This window comes from Stegodyphus dumicola, chromosome 10 (assembly GCF_044657685.1).
Source record: "Stegodyphus dumicola isolate Sdum_Otavi_A_Nest chromosome 10, ASM4465768v1".
NCBI classification, from domain to species: Eukaryota; Metazoa; Arthropoda; class Arachnida; order Araneae; family Eresidae; genus Stegodyphus; species Stegodyphus dumicola.
In genome coordinates, this window is record NC_140777.1 from 144,641,681 (window position 1) to 144,665,810 (window position 24,130).

Genomic DNA, 24,130 nt, shown 5'->3' on the forward strand with positions numbered 1-24,130 from the left:
ATATGTTTTTCCAAGACATTTGTAAAGCAAGAAAAATGTCAAATGTAGAGCTAATCCATCATCTTAGAACCATCTTGTAACGAATATATATAAAATAAAAAATATGTGGGTGCACTTGTTCGTCAGCTTTAAGCAATAAACTTTCTCTAAAAAATAAAATAAAATTCTTAATATTAATCCGAAACAGCGGTCGCCAACCGCTTGTCCATGGATCACTGGTGGTTTGCGAAAATGTTTTGATGGTCCGCAGAAAAACTGGGACTTTATTTATATTTTTATGAAGATTCCGTTTAAAAAAGTGGCGAGTAACAAAACCTATATTGGAATATGGATAATACCTTTTTTTTTTTAAATTTTAGCTACTATTTTTAGCGAAATTCCTTCTGAATTTAGCGACATTTTAGCTACTTTTGCAGGTGTATCTAGCGACATTTGAAAGTGAGAGTTGGCATCCATAGATATGCTGCTGTTATCAATAATAGCGCGAACTGGAATTATCTTTCCTTTTGAATTACAAACATATGCTATTGTAGTCGTTAATAACACAGTTTTTCTCCGTGTCAATAGGCAACTTGATGGATTTTTATGAGAACCATTTGCTTTCTTGCTTTTAATTGCATCACTGAAAGTTTCCGTTTTTGTTTTGTCTAACTGTTCATCGACGACGCCATTGCTGAGTAAGCGATGATTATAACGTTGACAATAACTAAAAATTGGCGGCATAACACTTTCAGTTTGTTGATATTGCTTTGCGTTTGCCGGTTTGATCTTGGTTTTCGTGAAGTTCCTTTTCAGTGATATGGAAATGTGAAGCTTTCTGTACAAGAAGGTAAGATTTTTGTACTTTTCGTATAATATTTCAATGTGAATGAAATATCTGTATCGGTGAGATGTTAATAGTGATTTAATTGTTACTCATAATCAGGGGCATAGCCTGAATTTCCATAAAGGCATGCTGCTGAACACCAATTGTTTGGAAAATTATATTAACAAATGAAAATAAGAATTACATGTATTAGAAAGTTGAATATTGTTTTTGCGTATTAATATGTTGTTTTTAAGGTCTGATTTATGGTATTTTTTAAAATTCATATTAGTGGTCTGTCAAATATAAAATTATATATGTAGTGGGCAGTGAAATTCTAAGGGTTGGATGACCGCTGATCTGAAAGACGTATTTTTTTCCAATTTAATCAAAATGCTGTCGTGCTGACTGGTTGTATCATTTTCTTAACTTCGAGACAGTTTAATAACATCAACGTATCATAATCCAACAAAATGCTAATGTTTAACTTCCTACAATGTTTTTCTTTTCTTTTTCTTAAAAGTAGCTTCTAATAGTTTCATACAATACAAAATAACATGTTTTCTTAAAGTAAATCTTATACATGTTTTTTGTTTATATATGCTTTTTAGATGTTTTTTAATGTAATCTACAATAAAAGACTAAAACGTATAAATATTTACTTGAAGAATAAGTTGCTTTATGGATACTTCTATGTATAGCATAACCGGAATTCGAATGTGACATAACTCTGGCTAGGATAATTTTGTATAAAAGTTGCGTGTATTTAAAAAGTAATTAACAATGATGAAAATAAAATATTTCCACTGAATTTTATATAAGCTGCTGGACATTAAACATGTTACCCTATAAAAGAAACACACAGCACAATGAAATTTGCACGAAAGTTAAAAAAATACGGTACTTACGAGTTAATGCAATCACTTGAAGAAGTTACCATATTTCAAGAATACTTTAAACTCTGACCAAGCCATGCGCATAATAGTCCTTTAGTGTTAACAAGCAGTGTCTTAATAAGACATTTATTGTATTCCAAATTCCAAGGGTTTTCAAAGTAAAATTGTGATTTATTTATTTTTTGTTTATTTTAAAATATATGCTGGTTAAATTTTCTTGCAGTGGAAGGAACCGCAGAAAATTCTTGTAGAAATACAGCATTTTACTTCAGAATCGTCAAAGGAAGCAACTGCTTTCAATCAGAAAGGATCAAAACCCTTTTTTGGGAGTAGATTAATTGATCGATTATCGACATAAATACCTCATCAAAACATAAAATATATGCGTAATAAATATACATATATGTAATAATTTCTTTAATTGTAAATCAATTTTCTTTTCCATCTGTAAAGAAGTCGCCAAACTGAGCCAAGATGGTAGCTCTAATATGTAAGTTTCGAACATACTGGAATATGCAAATTATTAGCCTTTCACGGAATGCGGACACCACAAGCAAGAGCATAAAAGGGTAGACTAGAATGCCTATTTTTCATTCAGAAATCACGTTTAAGCATCGCTTTTGTATTGGAGGTTATGTTATGCCTAGTGTATGAAGAAGGAACTTGTGTCAGAATCCAACTGCAAAAGAATCCTTCCTACCGAGACTGCACAACTACTGTTTATGTTGTTCGAGATTCAACGATTGTTATCAGAATCTGTAATCGATGAGTCCAACAGAGTCACACAAATAGCATGTGCGATCTCAACGGTCGTTGCTCACCAACGCCCGAGATGACAGACATCCTGTCCGGTTAGCTATTAGAAGTCGTACAGTCACATCATGTACTAAAGGTCATAGTTTGGCATGGTGATCTACGGGGTGGAGGCGTATGATTCAGGGGGATGTCATTTGTGTTAGATTATTAGTATGTGGGGACGTTAGCCAGTGACGCAAGGTGCCAAATAGGTGTCTCTCATACTTCAACCTGTAATCTGTACCCAGGGTAAGGAAACTGGATGCGTTGCACAGCATCAAATGTCTGTAAGTACGGTACGATGACGTCTCCAACTCCAAGGATAGTCTGTAAGGCTATTATTGCTTTGTCTTCCCTAACGCTACAGCACAGAAAAAAATGCATTCATTGACGTACATAGGTGTATGAACACATACTTGAGATTGTATTTATTACAAATTCCACCTACCGTTATCAAAAGGATTTGTGATAAATAACAGGAAATTTAATGTTGTGTTGTTCCTTTTGCAAATGAAAATCTAGTTCTAAGATTAACCAAAATTTTTATTTTTGAATTATATACTGCTATAATTACTGATTTTTTAAATTGTTGTTGTTGTTGTAGTTAAGGAAATAGTAACAATATGTTAATACAAATTTGGAGTGAAAGTAAAAGTTTCTTATATGCATTGTATAGCTGCATTTCATTAGATAAATAGATGCTGATGGTGGCTTTTGTATTTTTAAATTTTTTCTTTATTATTATTATTATTTAAATAGACCGGCTCATTGTGGAGCATCCAAAGGCCAATTAGAAACTCTGAAGATTTTAACTCATCACAAGGCTAATTTGTGGCTGAGGAATTCCAAGGGAGATATGCCTTTACATGAAGCAGTGCAGTCCGGTAGAAAAGGTAATAATATATTTGTGCAATAATATTTTACTTATTAGAGCCTATATGTAAATATTAACTAGTGAATAGTTTACTTATCTGCTCAAGAATAAATTCTCGAGTTTATATTTATATAAAAATTAAGAAAGGTATTATCTCTACTAATCGCTGTCTTTATGGCTTAGGAAAATTTTTACAATCAAAATTAGTTCCTAAAACACGGGCAAAACTACTTTTATACAGTACAAAGTCTGAAATCCGGAGTTCAATATCCGGAATGATCTAAAATCCGAACCTTAAAGCCACCAACAAAACTTTTTTAGGAATTATATTTTAATGCTTTACGCATGCGCATTTGATTTTTTCCCCCGTAAGAAAGCATGTGGAGAATCCCGATTCTTAATTTCACTTCGATAATCAATAAAATACCTCGTTATTGAAGAAGCAATTATTTTAGCATAAATCTTGTGTGACCAATAATTTGGCTCCGTAGCTGCGTATCTGCTTTAATTAATCCAATTAATGGATTTTGTAAAGAAATGTGGAGAAGCGGTAATAAGTGAAGATGATAAAACACAAGTTTTTCATTGCGATGGCAATGTTCCAATCATCAATCAATTAACAGACGTCGAAATCTGTAGTATGGTTCTAAATCCAGAAAATACCGTTACCGATAGTGAAGAAAGTGACGAGAGAATATTAAAAACGAAAATATTTCGATTGACAAGTTGGTCCTATTTCTCGATGCAGTAACTACAGGACTTGAACAGCGGGACTTTATATAACTGAACAAGAAGTTATGTCTGTCTACAGAATTGAAAAGAAAGTATAAGCACAAAAAATGAAGCAATTTAAACAATTTATATTCAAAGAGCTGTTTAATAAATTAAACAGAAAAATATTAAGTTTTTTTGTTTGTTTTGTAAATTTGGAACCCTTTACATTATAGATGCTTTATTATTTCATAAATCACGATTTCATATTTTTAATTTTATAATTTCTGCACGCTATTTCACTAGATTTAAACTGATGATCTCATATCCGGAAAAATCCCAAATCCGGAATCGCCGAAGTCCCGACAAGTCCGGAGGATTTCTTGCTGTACAAGACTAGTTTAAGACACCTTTTCGTTTGGCTCTGAAACCTCGGCCTTAATTAAGATACAAGAAACCCATTTCGCTATTAAAAAAAAAACGCAAGAAAAACCTTTGGTACTATAATAACTGATAGATTGAGAAGCATAGATATAACAACAAATTATGCAAAGTGGTATTGTCAAATGCATTAAAATTAACCGCAAGTAATTTGTTGCACACATTTGCCAAATAAGTTCTTGTTTTTTAACATTAAGAAATTTTAATTCTAAAACAATAGGGAAAAGATTCAAACAAGGGCGTAGCTAGAGGGGGGCAAGAGGGGGCATCTGTCCCCGGGCACAGAATCCAAGGGGCTCCAAACTGATGTTACGACATTTTAGAGTTAAATGTTTTCCATCCTTGGCAAGCAGTAGGGGGCGCGAAATCTTCAGTTGTCCCTGGGCGCTGAAAACCCTAGCTACGACTCTGGATTCAAAGGCAGGTACAGGCTTTTATGGTCAGAATGTATCGACAGTAACATTAAAATTATAAAATCGGAAACTCCGGTTAAAACGGAGAGTGGAATAGGCAAAGGGTTCTAAAGAACGCCATGGTCCACCCTGAGCTATCGTGCCAGTAAAAACAGAAGAATAAGAGGCTCTAAAAAAACTATAAATAAGAAAAAAGGGAAGTAAAATTAAAAAAGAGGGTAAATTATAAAAATTCTGCGTTATGTAATTTTAGACATCAATATATTTTAAAAATGAATAGTTTGATTTATAAATTTAAGGTATTTATTTAAATTAGTTATTTTATGTTCAAAAACTTTACTGTCATTTCTTCCTTTCAGTTGTCCTGCCGGAATGCAAAATTTAGTTCGTGCGTTTTTAAATGAGGGTTTGAGTTTACCTTAGTCAGAGCGTGTTCCGCCTGCTGTAGACCACGTGGCTAGTTGATATTCTAAAATAGCATTACTGTCTACGGCGTTGCTTTAATCTTGCGAATAGTACTGTCACGCCAATGTAGGTTTGAGCAAACTTGCGAGTTAAATATTTCTGCATAGACTTTGTCTAAGACTTAGATTTAATTTAAATTTGAATCCCGTACTTTTGAGTTTACGCCATAAATGTTGTCTTGTTTTGTAAGCATCGGGAGTGCTTTCTGTTCACCTTGTTTGAGTTCTTAATAAAAGGGTCTTTTACATACTTCTTGCATTTCTCTTTGAGACTTAGATAAGTAGCTTAGATCTACTTAGAGTCTTGACTTAGTTAATGCTACCGAAAAGAATGAAACTTTACAAACTCTACTAAAATAATATTAAAATTATTTCAAAGTGCTGCTGCTTCATTAAATAGTGGTGATTTATTGATTTAACTGTAATCATCTTACGCAAACACAGATTTAAAATTAAGTAAACTTTATTTCTCCACGTTCTATGATATATAACTAAAGCGAAAATTCACTTAAAAATGGTCCGTTACTTACAACATAACTTTTAACCTTTTAGGCAGCTGCCTTTAAGGTACGTATATTAAAATTAAATATCTCTAACAAGGCACCTGAAATTTATCCTAAGCTAATCAATATGGATCGGATCGAACTATTTGCCAATCTCGTACGGCAACGCTTCTAATTCCTTCCAAACGAATTTGTACTAGCTTTTACGAACAGCAAAATAGCCCTTTATAAAAATTCAATTTTAATTCACCTTCGATAGCTTTTAAGCTATCTTACGTATTCTTCAATTTTCATAAGAATATGAACTGAGCAAATAGATGTGACGTGAATCAAAGGGAAGACAGGAAAATGTTTAAATTAAATTTAACTGTGAGTAAAACTCAAAATAATCGTTACGGATCTTATTTTGATTATGTATGCTGTAATTGCATCATATCTGTGGAAATTGACGTTATCATTGCCGAATCAATGTATTAGTGTTTTCTGGAGCAAAGAAAGTTCTTTAAAAGTTTGCGTTCGATAATTTAACGTAAGAACTATCTTTCGCAATATTGTATCCTTTCACGCAGATTTCATTGGTATCTCCGGGTAATTCTGATTACATGAAGAAAGTACTTTTTTCTTTGTTTGATTAATCTGGCTGAAAAAAAAATGGTTTTCTGAATGTTATTTCTTTCTATAGGGATTAAAAAAATAAAATTTCGTATATTTTTACAGACAGATTTTATGCGGCAGAAACTGCCACTGAATGAAAGCCTGCCTTATATGATTCATTTCTCAAACTGAACTTTTCTTTACCAATAACTGTTAAAGCGACGCTTAGCTGCGACATGTGTTTTTGAAACAACTATACGCATCCGAAAGGCTGTGAAGTCAGAATATATAATTTAAAAAATAATTAAATTCAAAGAGCTACTGAAAGCATCTAAACTCAAGACGAAGAAAAAATGTTTTCCTGTTCTTAATCCCCAAATAAGATTTAAGGTGTAAAATAAAAGTATTACCTATCATTTTAAGAAACATATTTTACTGGAAACATATCTTTAGAGATTTTACCTGCCTTTCTACAAATCATATAATATACCATGAATAATCAATAGAACTCAGTTCTTGAAATAATAATCTTAGGAAAAAATCTGCTAATGAGATTATGTAAATATGATTATATTTTGCAGATGGGACTTCATATTTTTTGACAGATTTCAAAATGCCTTAATAAGTTTGTAAACAAAAGAGGGAAGGAAACAACTTTCGCAGTCACTTTCTTCATTTTCTTAAGCGTTTTACATCTTTTTTATATGTCATTAGTTTGTTTTAACTGTGTTGCAAATATTTTGCTTGCGAATTCGAAATAGTATAGCAGTATGAGTAACAAATTCAGACGCACTTCGATGTGAATAATATCCCACAGGCAGAAGTACAAATGTAAAGAAAAAGAAAACGCAGACTACATCGTAGACGGACAACGGCAAGTGACAGAAGAAAGCATACATTATAAAAATGTTAAATTAAGATTTGTGAAGTTATGTTTATGTTTTAGTTCCATTGGTTGAATAAGTTTAGTATAAAAATATGAATATTATTATTGGCTAAAAGAAATTTTATGTTATGTATTATTACATAGTTGTCATGGGTGTTATATAAGAATATTATGACAAGAATTCATTTTGAAATGGCACTGCTCAGGTTTATCATAGGAATGTTAACAATTTTTATATTAGGATGAGGAAATAGCCAAAAAGGAAATTTTACCACTATTTCAAATTAATATTAGAATTGTTCATTATATATTCTTTATCTTGCATAAATATGTATATGCAATAAAATTAGAACTTTATTTTACATCTACATACACATTTATTCTAAACAATAAAATATTTTCATGCTCCAACAAATTATATTTATAAAAATAACAGGAAGATTTATAAGGTTTTACTTAAGCTCCCTAGAGCTGCGGTAAAATAAGACAAATCTAAGCGGTAAATATCTCATCCATAATAACCATGCAGTTAGCACTTAAAATATTTTAAATTAACGATACCTCAAAATGTATTTTACAGATTTGGTTGAATGGTTGCTCCAGCAACACAAAGGCTCTGTCAATGTGTCCAATGCTAATGGAAGAACGCCTTTACATATAGCAGCCATCACAAATAATGTTGATATGTGCAAGGTGCTAATGGATTATGGAGCTTTTATCAATCCAATTATGAGAAATTCAAAGGTAAGACACTAGATGAAGTTTTAGACAAAAAAACATTTTTTTTCTAAAACCGTAAAGCATTTGACAAATCAGAATACTTAGACACAGTTTTAATCGTAATACATAAATAAGACAACAAATTAAATGCCACATTTCTCCAGAAAAAGGATCAGTAGTAAACAGATATCAAAGAACAATTTGAGTTATTAAAGTACTCAGCCAACGGAAGCATTAATACCATTCAACACGCTTATGTGCACAGTCATAAATCTTACTCCGAAATATATTGTTTTACATGAGCGGTCTTCAAACTAGGTTCCGCGAGTCAAAATAAAAATTCGAAAAGAAAATTTTAAAGCACTCACACTATCAGGTTCTGTGTTCCTCCTTACTTGCTTGGGGAACATTTAAATGACCTGAGTCGGAACAGGGAGCTTACTAAAGCCATGTTCAATAAATGTGGGAAGTGGACAAGATACACAGGAAGGGTATACGAAACCCTTTATTTTTCTCTCTTTACAATGATTTCCGGACTTCGGAATACAGAGACCAACCACTTGTGGTCTGACCGTAAGAATATAAAAATATTAACTAAATTCTAACTAAACTAACTTTGGATTAATAAACAAGTGTCTACTCGAAGATTGGCCGTATATTAACAGAAAGGCCGTATGTAGTACAGAGAACTGTTAACACTACAATACGTTTAAAATTATCAATTGCTGGCCTAGAAGGCAACCAGCAATCGAGTAAACCTGCTAAGGCAAGCGGCCTGCTTCTACTAACTCCTTCCTTTCTCTTGCTTGGCAAAAAGCCACAACTTAAGTACTTGGCGTTCGCAAGACAAATTTGCATAAATAAGTTAAAGCTTTTAATTCTGTCCGGAAGTAGAAAATAAGAAGTGATAGTAAAGATTTAAAATAAAATAAACGTTAGTAAAACTTAAGATCCTTACATACTTCCCGCCAGAGTTAATTAGTTTGAAACTGAGGTCAATTAGTTTGAAACTGAGGTCTAAAACGACCTTGTTGAAAGCTTTTAGCTCTAGAATCTAACGCGAGGCCAATTTTTTACAAACATTTCTCACTAGAAACTAGAAATTAAAAAAAAATTCGTTTTTACATCATGAATTCCATGGACAATTACTTTTCATCTGTACTGCATCTAAACAGGAGTTTCTAGTTGAAATCTGGTTCCTTCCAGAGATCTGGAAGGAAAACTAGTTTAATGAAATGTTACACAATTAAATGGCAAGTAACATGAATATTTATATTTCTCCTAACATTCTTATTTCATTCATGACTTTATTTAATTATCTCTCCCCGTGCTCTCTGACATGTGTTGTAAAAGAAAACACCAAACACGAATGTGTTTATGTACAAGTGTTCAACACTACCGCCTGCAATCAAAACACTAACGTGTTAAAATTCAACATAACAAGACCTCATAACACACCTTATATTCATCTCTAAACCCTGAGCTACTATTCTGAAAGTGGCTAACTCTGAAGTGTAGCGTCAGAGAGCCTAACTACATTCATTCAACCTTTAACACATATTCACAATAATTTTCTCTTTTTACAGTCACACGAATAAATTTTTTTTTATCATTACTGTATTTAACTTGAAGGAAGAGGGGTTTTCTTGGCCTTCGGATTTCCGCACCCTCCCGTCAGCAGAAATCCGTTTTAGTTTAAATCTTGTTTTTTCCTTTCCATGCTTTCCTTCTTTTTCCACTGGCCTTCAGACTTTTTTCCTGGATTTCTATTGAACTGTCGACGTTCGCCGGCTGTTTTTGGATGCTCGGGTTTCCGTGCTTACTGATTCGCTTTGCTTCCGTATCCGTGTGCTTGACTTTGCTGTGGTCTTGGCGCACCAAATTGGTTTCGTTGCTCATATTGGCGTCTTCTTTCAATGTCCGCCGTTCTTCTACTTTCAAACTGGATTGCTAGCTCAAATAACTTTTCCAGTGTAGTCGGATTCCTTAATTCAATAAAGTCTTGTACTTGGGGAAGTAACCTCGGCAAAATCACTTGAATTATCTCAGGATCCGGACGGTTTCCATACAAGAGTTTGAAGACGTGAATTTTTCTTAAAATAAAGCTTGAGAGATTTTCAATTCGTTTCTGGTATATGCTGAAAAGTTCCGTTTCTAATTTTGCACGATCCCTTACGACAGGGAAGCCTTTTACTAGGGCAGTCTTGAAATTTTCGTAAGTATAGGTGGGACTTCCCGCTTGACCCAAGAGACTTCTGCCTATACATTTGAACCAATTAAGCGTTTGGCCCCTCAAAGCGCTGGTAGCTAAGGTGACTTTCTGGAACTCATACACAGGATACATCATGAAGTGGTCCTCCAATTTTTCCAAAAAACTGGTTACCGGTGAGTTTCCATTAAATGTTGCTTCTGGTTTCATTGATGCGCGCATGGCCTGGACGATGTAACCAAATCCTTCCAGGGCGGCAGCTGGCATTTCTGGATTCTGAGCCGCTTCTGCAGGCAGCACAGGTTCTTCTTGAAACTCGGCCATGGTTAGTCTTCTTCGTCGGGCGCCACTATCAGGTTCTGTGTTCCTCCTTACTTGCTTGGGGAACATTTATGTGTGTATTTGTGTATTTAATTATGGCAAAGCACACGAGGGCTATCTGCCTAAGGGGAGGGATGCCTTCGTGGAGGACTTTCTAAGGGAAACTGGCTAGTATACACGTTACACATGAGGAAAACCACGAAAACGCCCATGCAGCCAGCCCGTTCGCGGGATTCGAACCTCCGACCGAACTACCAGTGTTCAGCGACTTTACCGCTCCTCCGCTGGTGGGCCTGGGGAACATTTAAATGACCTGACTCGGAACAGGGAGCTTACTAAAGCTATGTTCAATAAATGTGGGAAGTAGACAAGATACACAGGAAGGGATATACGAAACCCTTTATTTTTCTCTCTTTACAATGATTTCTGGACTTCGGAATACAGAGACCAACCACTTGTGGTCTGAACGTAAGAATATAAAAATATGAACTAAATTCTAACTAAACTAACTTTGGATTAATAAACAAGTGTCTACTCGAAGATTGGCCGTATATTAACAGAAAGGCCGTATGTAGTACGGAGAACTGTTAACACTACGATACGTTTAAAATTATCAAGAGGATTAAACCTCTGGCCTAGAAGGCAACCAGCAATCGAGTAAAACTGCTAAGGCAAGCGGCCTGCTTCTGCTAACTCCTTCCTCTCTCTCTCTCTTGCTTGGCAAAAAGCCACAACTTAAGTACTTGGCGTTCGCAAGACAAATTTGCACAAATAAATTAAAGCTTTTAATTCTGGCCGGAAGTAGAAAATAAGAAGTGATAGTAAAGATTTAAAATAAAATAAACGTTAGTAAAACTTAAGATCCTTACAACACTAGTTGATTAGTGTTTATTAACTAAAAATATATATTTAGTTATAGATTACTTTTAAAACTTAACATGTGGTCATCATATGTCAAAGAGAACAATGTGGAATGCTATACAAAACTAAATAGTTTTCTAATGGTAAATGAATTGAATTTAAACGGCAGTTTTAAAACTTTTAAATGGAACACATTCTTCAATTTAAGATGACTGTAAGAGAATATTTCTCAGAAGAAAATCTAAGGATGACAGGATAAAAATTCAGTTCGAGTACTACCCTAAACCAGAAAGCTTGCCGATGAAGAAAAAGAAATAATTTATGAACGTATCAACAGACTGGACATTAAAATGCAAATTTAAGAAAGAGTAGCCTCCAAACGTTCTGGTTGTTAGATTAATGCATAATACCTAGACGTTTCTCACACAGCTATGAATATTTTAATGCCATTTGGTTTGGTTTATTTGATTATGGGAAAGCACTCGAAGGCTATCTACGTAAGGGGAGGGATGCCTTCGTGTAGGACTTTCTAAGGGATACTGGCTGGTATACACGTTACACATGGGAAAAACACGAAAACGCAACTATAGCCAGTCCCTTTGTGGGATTCAAATCTCGGAGACTGAACTACCAGTGTTCAGTGACTTTATCGCTCGGGTGCTAGTGGGTCTAATGCCGTTTGGAACAACGCATTTAAGTGAAAAATCTGTATGTGGCTGCAGAAATAAAATATAGAAAAAATTTAAATGCAGAATATAAAATGCGACTGCAGTTAACTTCAGTAGAGCTAGACTTGGACAGCCTGTGTTAAATCAATGCAATCACACCCCTGGTACTAAATATAATGCAAGGATAGGTGACACCTAAAGCATGAATTAATACTATTAGTGAGTAAATTATTTTAATTTTATATTAAATTCTTCAATAAAAAATACAGTAACTTTTTAAAACTTTCTTTGCATAAAGTAGCTAAACCTACTGTTTCTAAGGGTGGGATAAGATCCCCCGCCCCCCCCAAAAAAAACCGTGTAATTCTAAGGCATCCATGAGCGGACAAAGTTTGAAGACCACTATTTTAGATTAATACATGTTTAATCATATAAAAAATTACATGAAGCAATTTTTCTGTTAGATTTTCAAAGTAATTTTTTTTCTATTTTTACATTCTTTAATACGTTATATGAAATTTAAAAAAGTACTTCATGATTAGTGTAAAGAAAAAGAAAAAAACCGTGTTTAAATAACATATAAATATCCGATAATGATATATTTAAGTGGTCATTAACTGTTTATCATGTTTAAATACTAAATTATTTTCGCCCAACAAACCTAAGAATTGATCCTAAAGATACAGAGATGGTGATACATACAGAGATGGCTTTATATTATGGAGTTATGGCTTTATATTGCGGTAGTATCAGCACACAAGCTAGGACTCTAAGTTAAAATTTGACAATCTAAGTTAAAATTTGACACTAAGTTAAAATTTGACATAAACTTTGTTAGACATTCATTGCAGAATCATAAAACTAAAGCAGGAGTGTTAGGACTTCTCATCAACTTACAACTGCTTGCTGGTATGTTTATGTTTGCATGTAATGACTACAACAACAGTAACGAAAATATGTAGCAAACATAGGGTGGAAAACTAGCTAATTCTCTAAAACTTATCGGAGCTCCGCGAAACGCTCTGTAGCTCTAGTTCCTTACTCTGTGAAGAGGTTCTGCAGCAAGATGTCAGAATTTCAGACTAAGTTCTAATGAGCTTATGATTTAAACTACATCCTAATTTTAAACAATATGCCTTTGGTCTGTGCAAGCATCAGTATGGGACAAGGAACGTAAGAAAACAATCAATATAAAGCTAGTTGTTAGTAAAACTTAAATTATAAGCATCTTCCATTACTGAATTTCTCGTAATTTTTTAATACAAGTTGATGCACGTAATTAAGTTCGCTACATGCTAATTTTGTTCAAGCTGGGAAACTGCCTGAAAAGGAAGAACAACAATGATTTTCGGCTAAAATACTGTACAATCAACTACGAGGCACTACATTAAATAAAATTTGATATGAAAAACGTATTACTACTTTTAGTTAGCTAATAAACTAATTTTTGGTATTTCTTTGATCTGCCCCCATCCAGCTTGAAGTTAAATTATAATAAGAATATAATATAACTACAAAGAATGGAGGAGTATTAAAAGTTAAATTTTATAAATTTTACAAAAGTTAATTTTTAAATTATAAAAATGTCAAAACATGAATATTTAACCTGAAATATTTGTAATAGTACATATCTACGATCAGTGGTTGTGAAAATAAATATCACATATGGATATGGTGTGTATCACATATGGATATGGTGTAAATGAAATAAGAATAGTATTTTTGATTGATTTTCAAATATTCATATTTTTTAATTATTAATTTTTGTTATCGAATTATTTGCAGCTTGTTTATAAGCTGATCCCGAACTTCAGTAGCAAAACATTTACTGAAACCTCTCGGCCTGTATACGGAAATATGTCCAAATAAAGCAATATTAAAATGGATATAAGATATTTCTTATGATTATAATTTAATTTCTGTTGTCACTTGTGACAAAAATACTGTATGTTTACATTTATACAAACAAATACTGGTTGTGAACAATTGCCAAGATAGACAATGTTTTTGGTATTGTTCTCAAACAAAATATTCCACAACTACCTATATATTACTATAAATAAATAAGAAATTTTAATTTTTTATACACTTTATAGATATGGTTCTACTTGACAGGCCTATTGTCGCGGATATTACGCATATTGCATCTAGGGTGAGTTGATGTAAAAGTCATGTTCGGAAAATGATAGTATTAAAATAAATCAAAATTGTATACGGAGGATGCCGCGCCCGTATTGATGGAGCCATTGGTAGCAAATGTATCCAAAGCAGATCAACACGCATCCTCTTTTTTCTTTTTAAATCTGGGTAAAGACATAAAATGGTATTGTTATACGTTTGACAAGAAGCAACGTATAATTAAGCGGAAAGGCTATGGTAACCTCTGCCAAATCAGTTATTCTTTTGAACAAAAATGTCCTTCTTTGCATTGAAAGAGCCTTGAAACATTCTTAAAAACCTTCCTTTTTTAAGCATGCCTATTAGCATTCTTCCTTTTTTAAGCATGCTTAAAAAAAAGGAAGATCTCTTGCTATGGATTATTTTAGTCTTATATTGATAAAGTCCTTGAAAGGAAGAGGGTTCCAGTAATGCGATTATGGCATCTTTATCGAACACTTTTTTACTGCAGACAGCAGATTTTTCCAAAACGGCATTTTAAACCAGACTCATCCATGGGACAGTTTATCTTCATTATTGCAATTTCTTCAAAAGGAATTGAATACATTGGGTCATGTAACTCTCGAACGGAAGCTATTTGGATTTGAACGTCCGTTCTAACTTCCTTGTGTACAGAAAAATCTAGGATTATCATTGCAGGTCATTGATTATTTTTCATTGAACCTATCCGAGGAGAAAACAGTTTTTTAAATTGCTTCGACAATACGGAAAAATCAGTGATTATTTCTTTCTAATCAGTGCAGTAGATGAGATATTAGAAAAGGAGAGTAGTATATAATATATTGCGACGAAACTGTTGCCAATGTTTCCACACCTCAGTTGCTGTTACCATGGACCCCGTAATTAACTAATCAAATTCTACTGAATTTCTTTGAAAACCCCACACGTTTTTTGAACTGCACCGAAAGTTATCAGTTTGAAAGATTTTATGCTATACAATGATTTTAATGTTATTCTTTTCATCGTAATTTGCAGTTCTAAAAATGTTTCAAAATTATATAAACGGCATTTTGAAGTAGTGTGTTAAACCATAGTTTTAAATTCAAGTTTTGTATGATGTTCTTGCGAATGCAGAAAATATTTTATGGTAACACCAACGCTTATTAAATTTCCCCTTAATCTTAGTAAAAAAGCATTAGTATATTTCTATACCTTTGTAACGTAATTCTATTCCAGCTTGAAGTTAATTAAAAGTAAGATTTTCGTCTTGTGGATGTTTAACGAATAATATAATAATACCTTAAAAATCTTACGTTAATATTCAATATTAATGAAAAGCTAATATAATTTTAGTTGAGAAGAGAAGTACTTACTGAGATTGTTTCAGTATGAACATTCATTCATTTATTCATTTATCTAGGAGTTTTTCTAAAACTCTTTTCTTTTAACTCTTCTGTATTCACTTCATGCTAATATTTAACAAAAACATTTTGGGTGATTCATCTGAGATTCCTAATATCTAAATTATTCACTTTATGCTAATATTTAACAAAAACATTTTGGGTGATTCACCTGAGATTCCTAATATTTTAATTTTATATAGGTGACAAAAATTGTCTCTCTTTCTTTTAATGCATTTTTATATCAAATATTAAATGAAAGCTTATTTGTAACATTCATATGTTACAATGCTCGTCTTAAAAATTTAGTCCACCAATAGTGGAGAGGCAGAAATGCCTGCTCCGCACTGATCATACATCGTTGACCTGGCTTTTAAATTTCAAGAATCCCGCAGGCCAAATTGCCAAATGGAAAATAAGACTCAAGGAATATGACATTACGATCCATCGTCTGAAGGGATCATCACATGGAAACGCCGACGTCCTGTCTAGATTATCCTGCACAAAAAGCTCCCGATATTGTTCCAAGGTCAAAGCGAAACACGAACTACTTGCTTAATCCGGCCGTACGTCAAGATACGAATTCAACAATGTCCGATCCAGACCCATGTAGTGACGAAGAAGTCAGGAAAGAACAGTTGGAAGACGGCGATATCAACAAGAAACCTACTTAGCAGGACATTTCGAAGTCTAGTCCTAAGACAAAACAATCAATATTGGGCTCCTTGGGACTCGGTCCATATTCGAAACGTCGTCTTCTGGCACGAACTGTTAATGGAAACAAATGCATTGATTAATCTTCGACGTCACTGATTATTTCACAAAGTGTCCACAAGCATATCTTATCCCTGATCAAAAGGCTGCCACAGTAGCATGGATAAAGTATACAGCATTGTATTTCCAGATTTGGAATGCCTCTTCAGTTAGAATCCGGTAAATGAAGGAATTTTATCTCGGTTGTAATGAAAGAAGAACTCTGCAAGCTACTTGGCATCGATAAAACCCAAATGACACCTTTACATACCCAGTCAGACTACATGGTACAGAGGTTTAATTGAACCATCCGTAATAACCCCTCGCTCCAGAAATCAACAGGATGGTAACAGAAGCTACTTCTCTTACTGGCCTATCGGAGGTGCTGTCCACGGAAGTGTCGTCTATTCCCCACCGAGATGCTCTTCGGTCGTAACCTTCGTCTGTCTTGAGATCTCTTGTTTGGTCGTTTTCTGGATGCGTCTTCATTACCTGGGGACTACATTCAAGATCTCTAGGCAACGTTTGATGTGATGCATAATTTAGATATAAACTGTAAATGAATGTTTTTCTATGAATGTTGTTTTTAACTCACAGCGAATTTATTAACTGATTTCTTCTAGGGCTCGCTTTATAAGCTCCTATAATCCTGAATGTTCAAATGCTGATTTTATACACTTTTTGTTGTAATTGAAAAGAATAATTTCAAATACAGAATTCAATATAACATTTTAGTTTTATAATTTCCATTCAATTTAGTACTGATAACCTGAATTTTGTTGACTTCCAGGGGCAACAAATGACACCCCTTGATGCTGCACTACATCGAGGCAACAGAGGTTGTGCGAAGTACCTTAATTTACATGGAGCTTTGCCTGCTAGCAAGCTGCTGGAGAAAAGAGAATACAACAGGTAGTAACAAACTTCTTTCTTTTTAATTTATTATTTTAGAGGGGGAAAACTATGAATATGAAAATATTAATTTAAACAAAAAATGCAATTAAGTATGTTTAAAAGGTTTTATAAAACTTCACTGCAAGCCAATTATCGTGCAGTTAACAATTACATGACAAAAATCTGTAAATTCTTTATTGCTGTGGGAAAATACCTGAATGTGGACAAAAAAATTGGCACAAATTAATAAATAGTTGCATTTATGTTATATATTTATAAATAAAAAAATTAATTTTAAAATTAAATCTGACTAACTATTTTTACTGGAACTTCAAAAAGAGTATCCGATACTGATATACCTAATGTATGCACTTACCAACTGGAATAGCCTTTTTACATCTTAAATCATTTTATAGTAACTCACTTCTATTCTATATATAATAATATTCTCGGTTTCATTATTAAGATTTACAGAAACTCATCTTTCTGAAACTCTGGAACTTAGCCCAAACACGAGACAAAGGTTGCTACGAGATACTTCTGCACAAACGGAACCTCAGTTGCGAGACGTAGATATTCAGGCTGTAGTAGAGCAAAGAAACGTGGGAGCAGTAGCAGACTTGACTCGTGGCCAGACGCCCATAAATTCCAAGTCATCTTGTGCATCAACAAGTATTCGCTGTGCAGGAGAGGATGGATCAGGGAAACCTATCATTGCCAAAGTTTATGTTCACACCAAGCGTTCAAAGATTAGAAGGTTGACTAGAAAACCTACTGCATACAGGCGAGATTATCAAGGAGAGAAGGTCAGATTCATTCTTCCAATAACTATGCTCTTAATTATAAGCATTAATACTTTTTAATAAACAAATTTTTAGAAATCAAAACTTTAAAATTTCCGCTCTTCAATAAAATTACTAATACGAATTATGTAAAATTGTCTTTTTTTAATAATATTAACTCTTATTTATCTTTTTAGTTGTGCACCCGTCAGCAACAAAGACTAAACTCTAATGCCCAAAACATGGAAAATGGGTCTTCCAATGATAAAAATGATACAGAAACTCCACGCGAAACAGATCTTGAAAAAGATGTTTCGAGTCGTAAAGCCTCTCAACCAACGCTGTACGAAAAGCTTGAGGAAACAGCTAAAGAAGAAGTTCCACAATTGAGTTCCGAAGAAAAAGAATTCAGACCAGAAACATCGGAACAAAATGGTTACACTAAAATGCATCAATGCAGCTGCTATTCAAAACATGAAGTAGGAACAGAGACTTGTGATTGTGATTGCCATGTTGCAGAAGAGAGATTAAAGCAGCTCTCTGTAGAGCAAAACAGAAGATCTTTGCGAGCTAAAGACTATGATACGGAGAATCATTCACCTATGTCTAGCATTCGAAGTTTTGAATCAACAATCAAAGATTCTGGTTTCAGTGATGATGTGGATCGTGGACATCGCGAAGAAATGTCTTCCTCTGATGACGATAGAGGAGGACATTCGGACTCAGAAACCAGAACTGGGAAAAGAAAAAGACGACATATTGCTCGATATGTGGTTAGTAGCGGAGCAGCAGAAACGTTTCGTTTGGAAGATGAAGAAGATGAAGCCCATAAAACAATCATCAAACCTCGTTCTTCGAGTTTACCTCATCTTCGTAAGAAAGATAACAAATTTGAAACTTGCCCAAGATTGCTAAACAGGCCTACCATTACAAAAGAAGTTCAAAAGAGTTTAAAAAAGTAAGCAATTTATCTTATGACCTTAATGTAAATTTTTTCCAGAATTCAAATTTTATAACTTTTATAAAAATGAATGAGTAAATGTATTTATTAGTAAAAACTGTATAACTAAACTAAAATACTAATAATTTAGCAATTACATAAATAACATTGATGAGCGATGCGTAATGAGTTGATGATGGTAATGAGTGATGAGTTAGTGATTTTATCTAATTGAAAATGCATCTGACATTATTTTAGAATCTTTATTTATACAATATTTATAAGAACTATAATAAATAAATAATGTATTGAAAGCACATATGATTCATGGGCAAACGAAAAAAGTACAGGAAAATAACTGCCAACAACTATGTGATTTTTGTTAACATAAATATTAGCCGCCACTACTTGCAGAACTACAGAAATTCAGTTATTTAAATTTGTACAACTAATTTTCAATAACTAATTCGGCTCAGCTTTCTAGCCTTGCGCATTAACAAATAACAAAGGTCATTCACCTCTCCCAAAACAGATCACCTGGTGGGTTTCTATTGCTTTCTTTTTGTGATGTCACTATTTAAAATCAGTCTAATTTGCATTATGACGATGATAAGAATGCAAGAAATAAAACATACAAAAAATGCAATATATATATATATATATATATATATATACTATATACTATATACAAAACAAAGAAACTAACATAAAAGTAATGCGTTCGATAAAATGAACTTTATATATTTAGATGAAATGATGCTAGATGAAATGCTCAAAATTCCTTTTATCCGAGGCAACGTGCGCTTCGTAAAGTTTCTAAAGTTCGACGCACAGACTGGCGAAGGCGTTAAAAAACATTAGTTTTCTTCTGGATAGACACTATAGCATTTATATCGACAACTTCTGCGATGATATCAGTGATAGAGATTACAGGGCTCTCTTACACAAGGATTTGAGGTAACGCCCAAAATAAGAAATCAATGATCGACACCTTGGATGAGCCCCGCACTCTCTCAGGAAAGGTGTTTTTAAGAGATTCCCTCACAGCCAAAATGAAATGTACGGCCGCAGAAATGCAAGTATATCAGGTACTAGTTCCAGCAGGACCTCCTATAAAAATATCCCACAGCAACAGTTATTTAGTCGTGATTAAAGAAGATAAGGCTCAAACAAACAGGCTGCAACTATTTACTTAACCAGTCATTTATGATGAGTCATTGTTTCACAGCACCGGAGCTGGAAACTGGTGGGTTTTAGTTCGCTCACATATGCACATTACAAGCATGAACAATATCTTCACTCGTAAAGTTACCTTGGTTAATAAAAAATAATCAGACGAGAAGATCCGGCTGTAAAACGTATTTTTGCAAAAGACGTAGCGTGCAAAATCCACACTCAATATCCTACCTTCAGTGATTAGACCCATTGCATTTGATAAGGATGTAAGCTTTTCTCTTGTAATTCTCGCCGCATATTGATTTGAAGTCCACAATTATAATGAGAAATAGCCCGTATATTTGTGTATTAATTGAATTCAGTTAAGTAATACTGCTTCTTTCACATTAAGTATGTGCATACTCGATCCCAGTTACAATGGTTGTTTAAGCTAAAAAATCCAGTTTCACATAATTTGTGGTGCAAGCGCTCAAAAATTGTATAATGTAACTCACATTTTTTTGGAACCATTAGCGATATAATCTCATCGCGATGTCCCTTTTCCGTTTGTTACCTCATAAATGAAACACATATCAATCATTTCATTATTACTGTAGCGACCTCTTAAGAATCCCAGAGTGTTAATAATTCAAGCTGTCCAACATAGTTTCTGGCAAACAACTCCCTCTAATCTATGTAAATGATATTTCAGAAATTTTAAACGTATGACAATATATGTCTCTATCTGAAACAGTTTCCCAAAAAGCTCATATAAAAATTTATATATGAATCAATAAATTCAAATATATTAGTATATTGTTACTAAAGTTTATCATGTTACTAAAACTTTCTAACTAGTCTAAATGCTTATTAAATTCGAATCATGGTTATTTGTCTCCTTCTTCAGCAGTTCTGTAAGTAAGAAGTTTGCATATGAAGTCTGAAATTTCAGTTCGATTGCCGGTGCATAAAAAAACGCTTCAGTTTTAAATGTTCACTCACCAATCTCTCAAGAGGTTGCCCATTTTGCAAACGTGAACGTTTCATTTAAGTGTTTATCAATAACTGATAATGTAATGTTTTAGGTATCAAATGGAGCGTCGTTTGTTCTACGAGCTGCAAGAACTGAAGAGGAAACAGATTACGACAACGCCACACGAGGAAAAAGAAATGGTCACAAAAATGGTGGAAAGATTTCGAAATTATGTTCTCTCTCCTCCGTTGTCCGATTATCAAGGCCCTCTCACGTTCAGGTCCTTCGAAAAATATCTTTACGGTAATCATTTCTGTATACTCAATTACTATAGCAAGAAACTATGTACTCATTAACTACCATACAATGTAGCAGTAAGGGTTTACAGCATAAAACGGTTGTACTTCTCACATTTATCTATCTGTTCTACAATAGACGAATGTATAAACCAGCCATAGCTTTCTTTTAAGCATTTTCATATCTTGCAAAAAATACAAAACTCAAATTTTGGCATTATTATTTATTATAAACTAAAAAGACTTCTAAAAATAATTCTGAATAAAAATGAAGAATATGAATTTGTTCGTATTATTAAAAAGATGCGGACATATGCTTTTGATTGTCATATTATTTTATCATTAAATTGTATAATTAATATATAAAATAATATTTTGAATTCTAATATTAAGGAATGTCTTAGCATTTCAATTAGAAAAAAAAAACACATAATTTATTTGAAAATTAAAATTAATGTATTAAATAAATAAATAATTTTACGTTTTCATGGCATATTTTATAAATGATTTATGAAAATAATTTCATGTATTCTGTAAAATTCGGAAAACTCTATAACGAAAAATAAACAGTGAAAGTAAAAGCGAAATCTTGCGGAAGAAACTAAGGAGCTTAGTAATATTTTTCATTAGAAAAATACTAAAAAACTAAAAAAAAAGAAAAAAAAATCACTTTTGCACAATAAGTAAATGGGAAGGAAACGAGTTTGGAGGGTGATATTCTTACTTCACGAGCGCGGAGGTAGTTAGCAAGAAATTGAAGAACCCCGCGTTTCGGCCTATGTGCTTGGCGGGAAGTAGTGTTAATCGTCCAAGTGAGCTTCAAGTCTGCTGAATTAGCAGCGGTATTGTAAAACGCGGTGAGTTAGATATTTTAGAGAGCCTCGTAGTTAGAGTCTTGTCTTTAGTTTCTTTTCAGGTTATTATTTTTATTTGACCGCCGAGTTGGCGCCGTCTGTAAGCGTCAAGAGCACGCAATTCTAATTTATTACGTTGAATAAGAAGGGACTTAAACCCTTTACAAGACTCTGTGTTTTATCCTGTTTTCACAGTCACCTCTTGGTTGCGTGCAAGTGGGAGGCACGCAACGTTACATTGGCGCCCGAACAATTATCGAACTGAAATGGCCGAAAATTGGATGGAAACCGTTGGACAACACCAAGAAATGACAAGCCAGCTAGAAGGATTTGGATACCTGGTCCAGACTTTGAGAGCGTCAATCAAGCCAAACGTCCATTTCGACGGAAAAAATTCGGTGTCGGTATTTCTAGAAGGTATAGAAAACCACTTTCAGCTCTACCCTGTTCCCGAAAGACAAAAGGTTGCCATCGCCACATCAGCACTAAGAGGACAGGCCACGCTATGGTGGAAAAACATAGGCAAATTTTTATTAGGGGAATTTGGCAGCTAGACATATATATTTGAAAATTTCAAAAAATCGTTAGTAAAGGCCTTCCCCATAGTGAAAGATCGCGCACGGCTGGAAGCCGAACTATATAGTTTCTATCAACGGGATACAGCAGAATTGACGGACTTTATTCTGCGAAAAATCAAGCTAACGGATATGCTGTATGGAAAGAAACCCGATGCGGAGATTATTGAAATAATATTACCAAGATTGTTACCCGCTGTTCAAGACTACTTTGAAATTAGAAACCGAAGAACATTGCAGGAACTCTTCGAATTGGCGACGAAGTCTCAAAATCGCAGAATAGCGGAAAAAGCCAGAGGGGAAACATATTCTCAAAGTACCCGAAGGAAATCTTCAAAGGAGGAAACCAGAAATGGAAATCGCTCTTATGGGGGAAAGAAGCTATCAAGCTAACGCATCGAAACTCGAAGGTCAAGGTCCAAAAAGAAAATTTGAAAATAAGCATCCGCGTACCCAGAAGACACAGATTGAAAGGAAAGCTTTAAACGACTAGAGGGGCCTGTGAAAGGGAAGGTCCAGACCCCGGAAGTTTAAAAAAAACCCTCAAATAGACATTTAAATACGGTCATCGTAAAAAACTCACAGCTACCAATTATACAAGTCCTGGTTGGCGATGTACCAGTAGAAGCCCTCATCGATACAGGAGCAGAAGGAAATTTCATGAGTGAAAAGTTCTTCAAAAAGAATTTTTATAGGGTACGACTATTTAAAACCAAAAATACGGAAATTATAGCGGCGCAAGGAAAAACATGTCACTGCATCGGGAAATTATCATTAAACTTACAGGTAAAAGAGGAAAGTCTCAAAGTATTAATTTTTGTGGTGAAAGATCTGCAGCATTCTCTTATTTTAGGTATGGACTTTTTAAGGGCCGCGAGGGCCAAATTAAATTTTCAAGATAGTTCCGTGGTGTTGGAGATGGACCAGAGGGTGGTGGAACCTGTGGAGACACCTCAAGTGGACCTTAGCCATCTGAATGACCATGAAAGGAAAGCAATACAGCAAGTGGTGAGTAATTTTTCTCATTTATTTTCAGAAAAACCAGGAAACTGCCAAATAGTGACGCACAAGATTCAATTAAATGCCGAAAAACCTTGTAGGACTAAACTTTACCGCTATGACAAACAAAAAGACTTAATCATCGAAGAACATATTCAGGAGATGTTAAAGAATAAAATAATAACGCCCATAAATAGTGAGTACGCGAGTCCAGTCGTACTATGTAGGAA

The 24,130-nt window shown here is 34.0% G+C and overlaps 1 protein-coding gene across 5 annotated transcripts in view; it reads left to right on the top strand.

Moving 5' to 3' along the window:
• The window catches only part of LOC118193305 (uncharacterized), a 160,132-nt gene that overhangs the window by 91,924 nt on the left and 44,078 nt on the right, over nt 1-24,130 (top strand). For all 5 annotated transcript variants that reach the window (XR_015043572.1, XM_085825641.1, XM_085825643.1 and 2 more), the window contains 6 exons: nt 3,256-3,389; nt 7,963-8,126; nt 17,223-17,344; nt 17,793-18,132; nt 18,306-19,066; nt 21,289-21,479. Coding sequence is in view for 4 of the 5 variants with exons in the window: in XM_085825641.1 (XP_085681767.1) it covers nt 3,256-3,389; nt 7,963-8,126; nt 17,223-17,344; nt 17,793-18,132; nt 18,306-19,066; nt 21,289-21,479 (1,712 nt within the window). In the remaining variant the exon portion in view is untranslated. The remainder of the gene's footprint in view (nt 1-3,255; nt 3,390-7,962; nt 8,127-17,222; nt 17,345-17,792; nt 18,133-18,305; nt 19,067-21,288; nt 21,480-24,130) is intronic.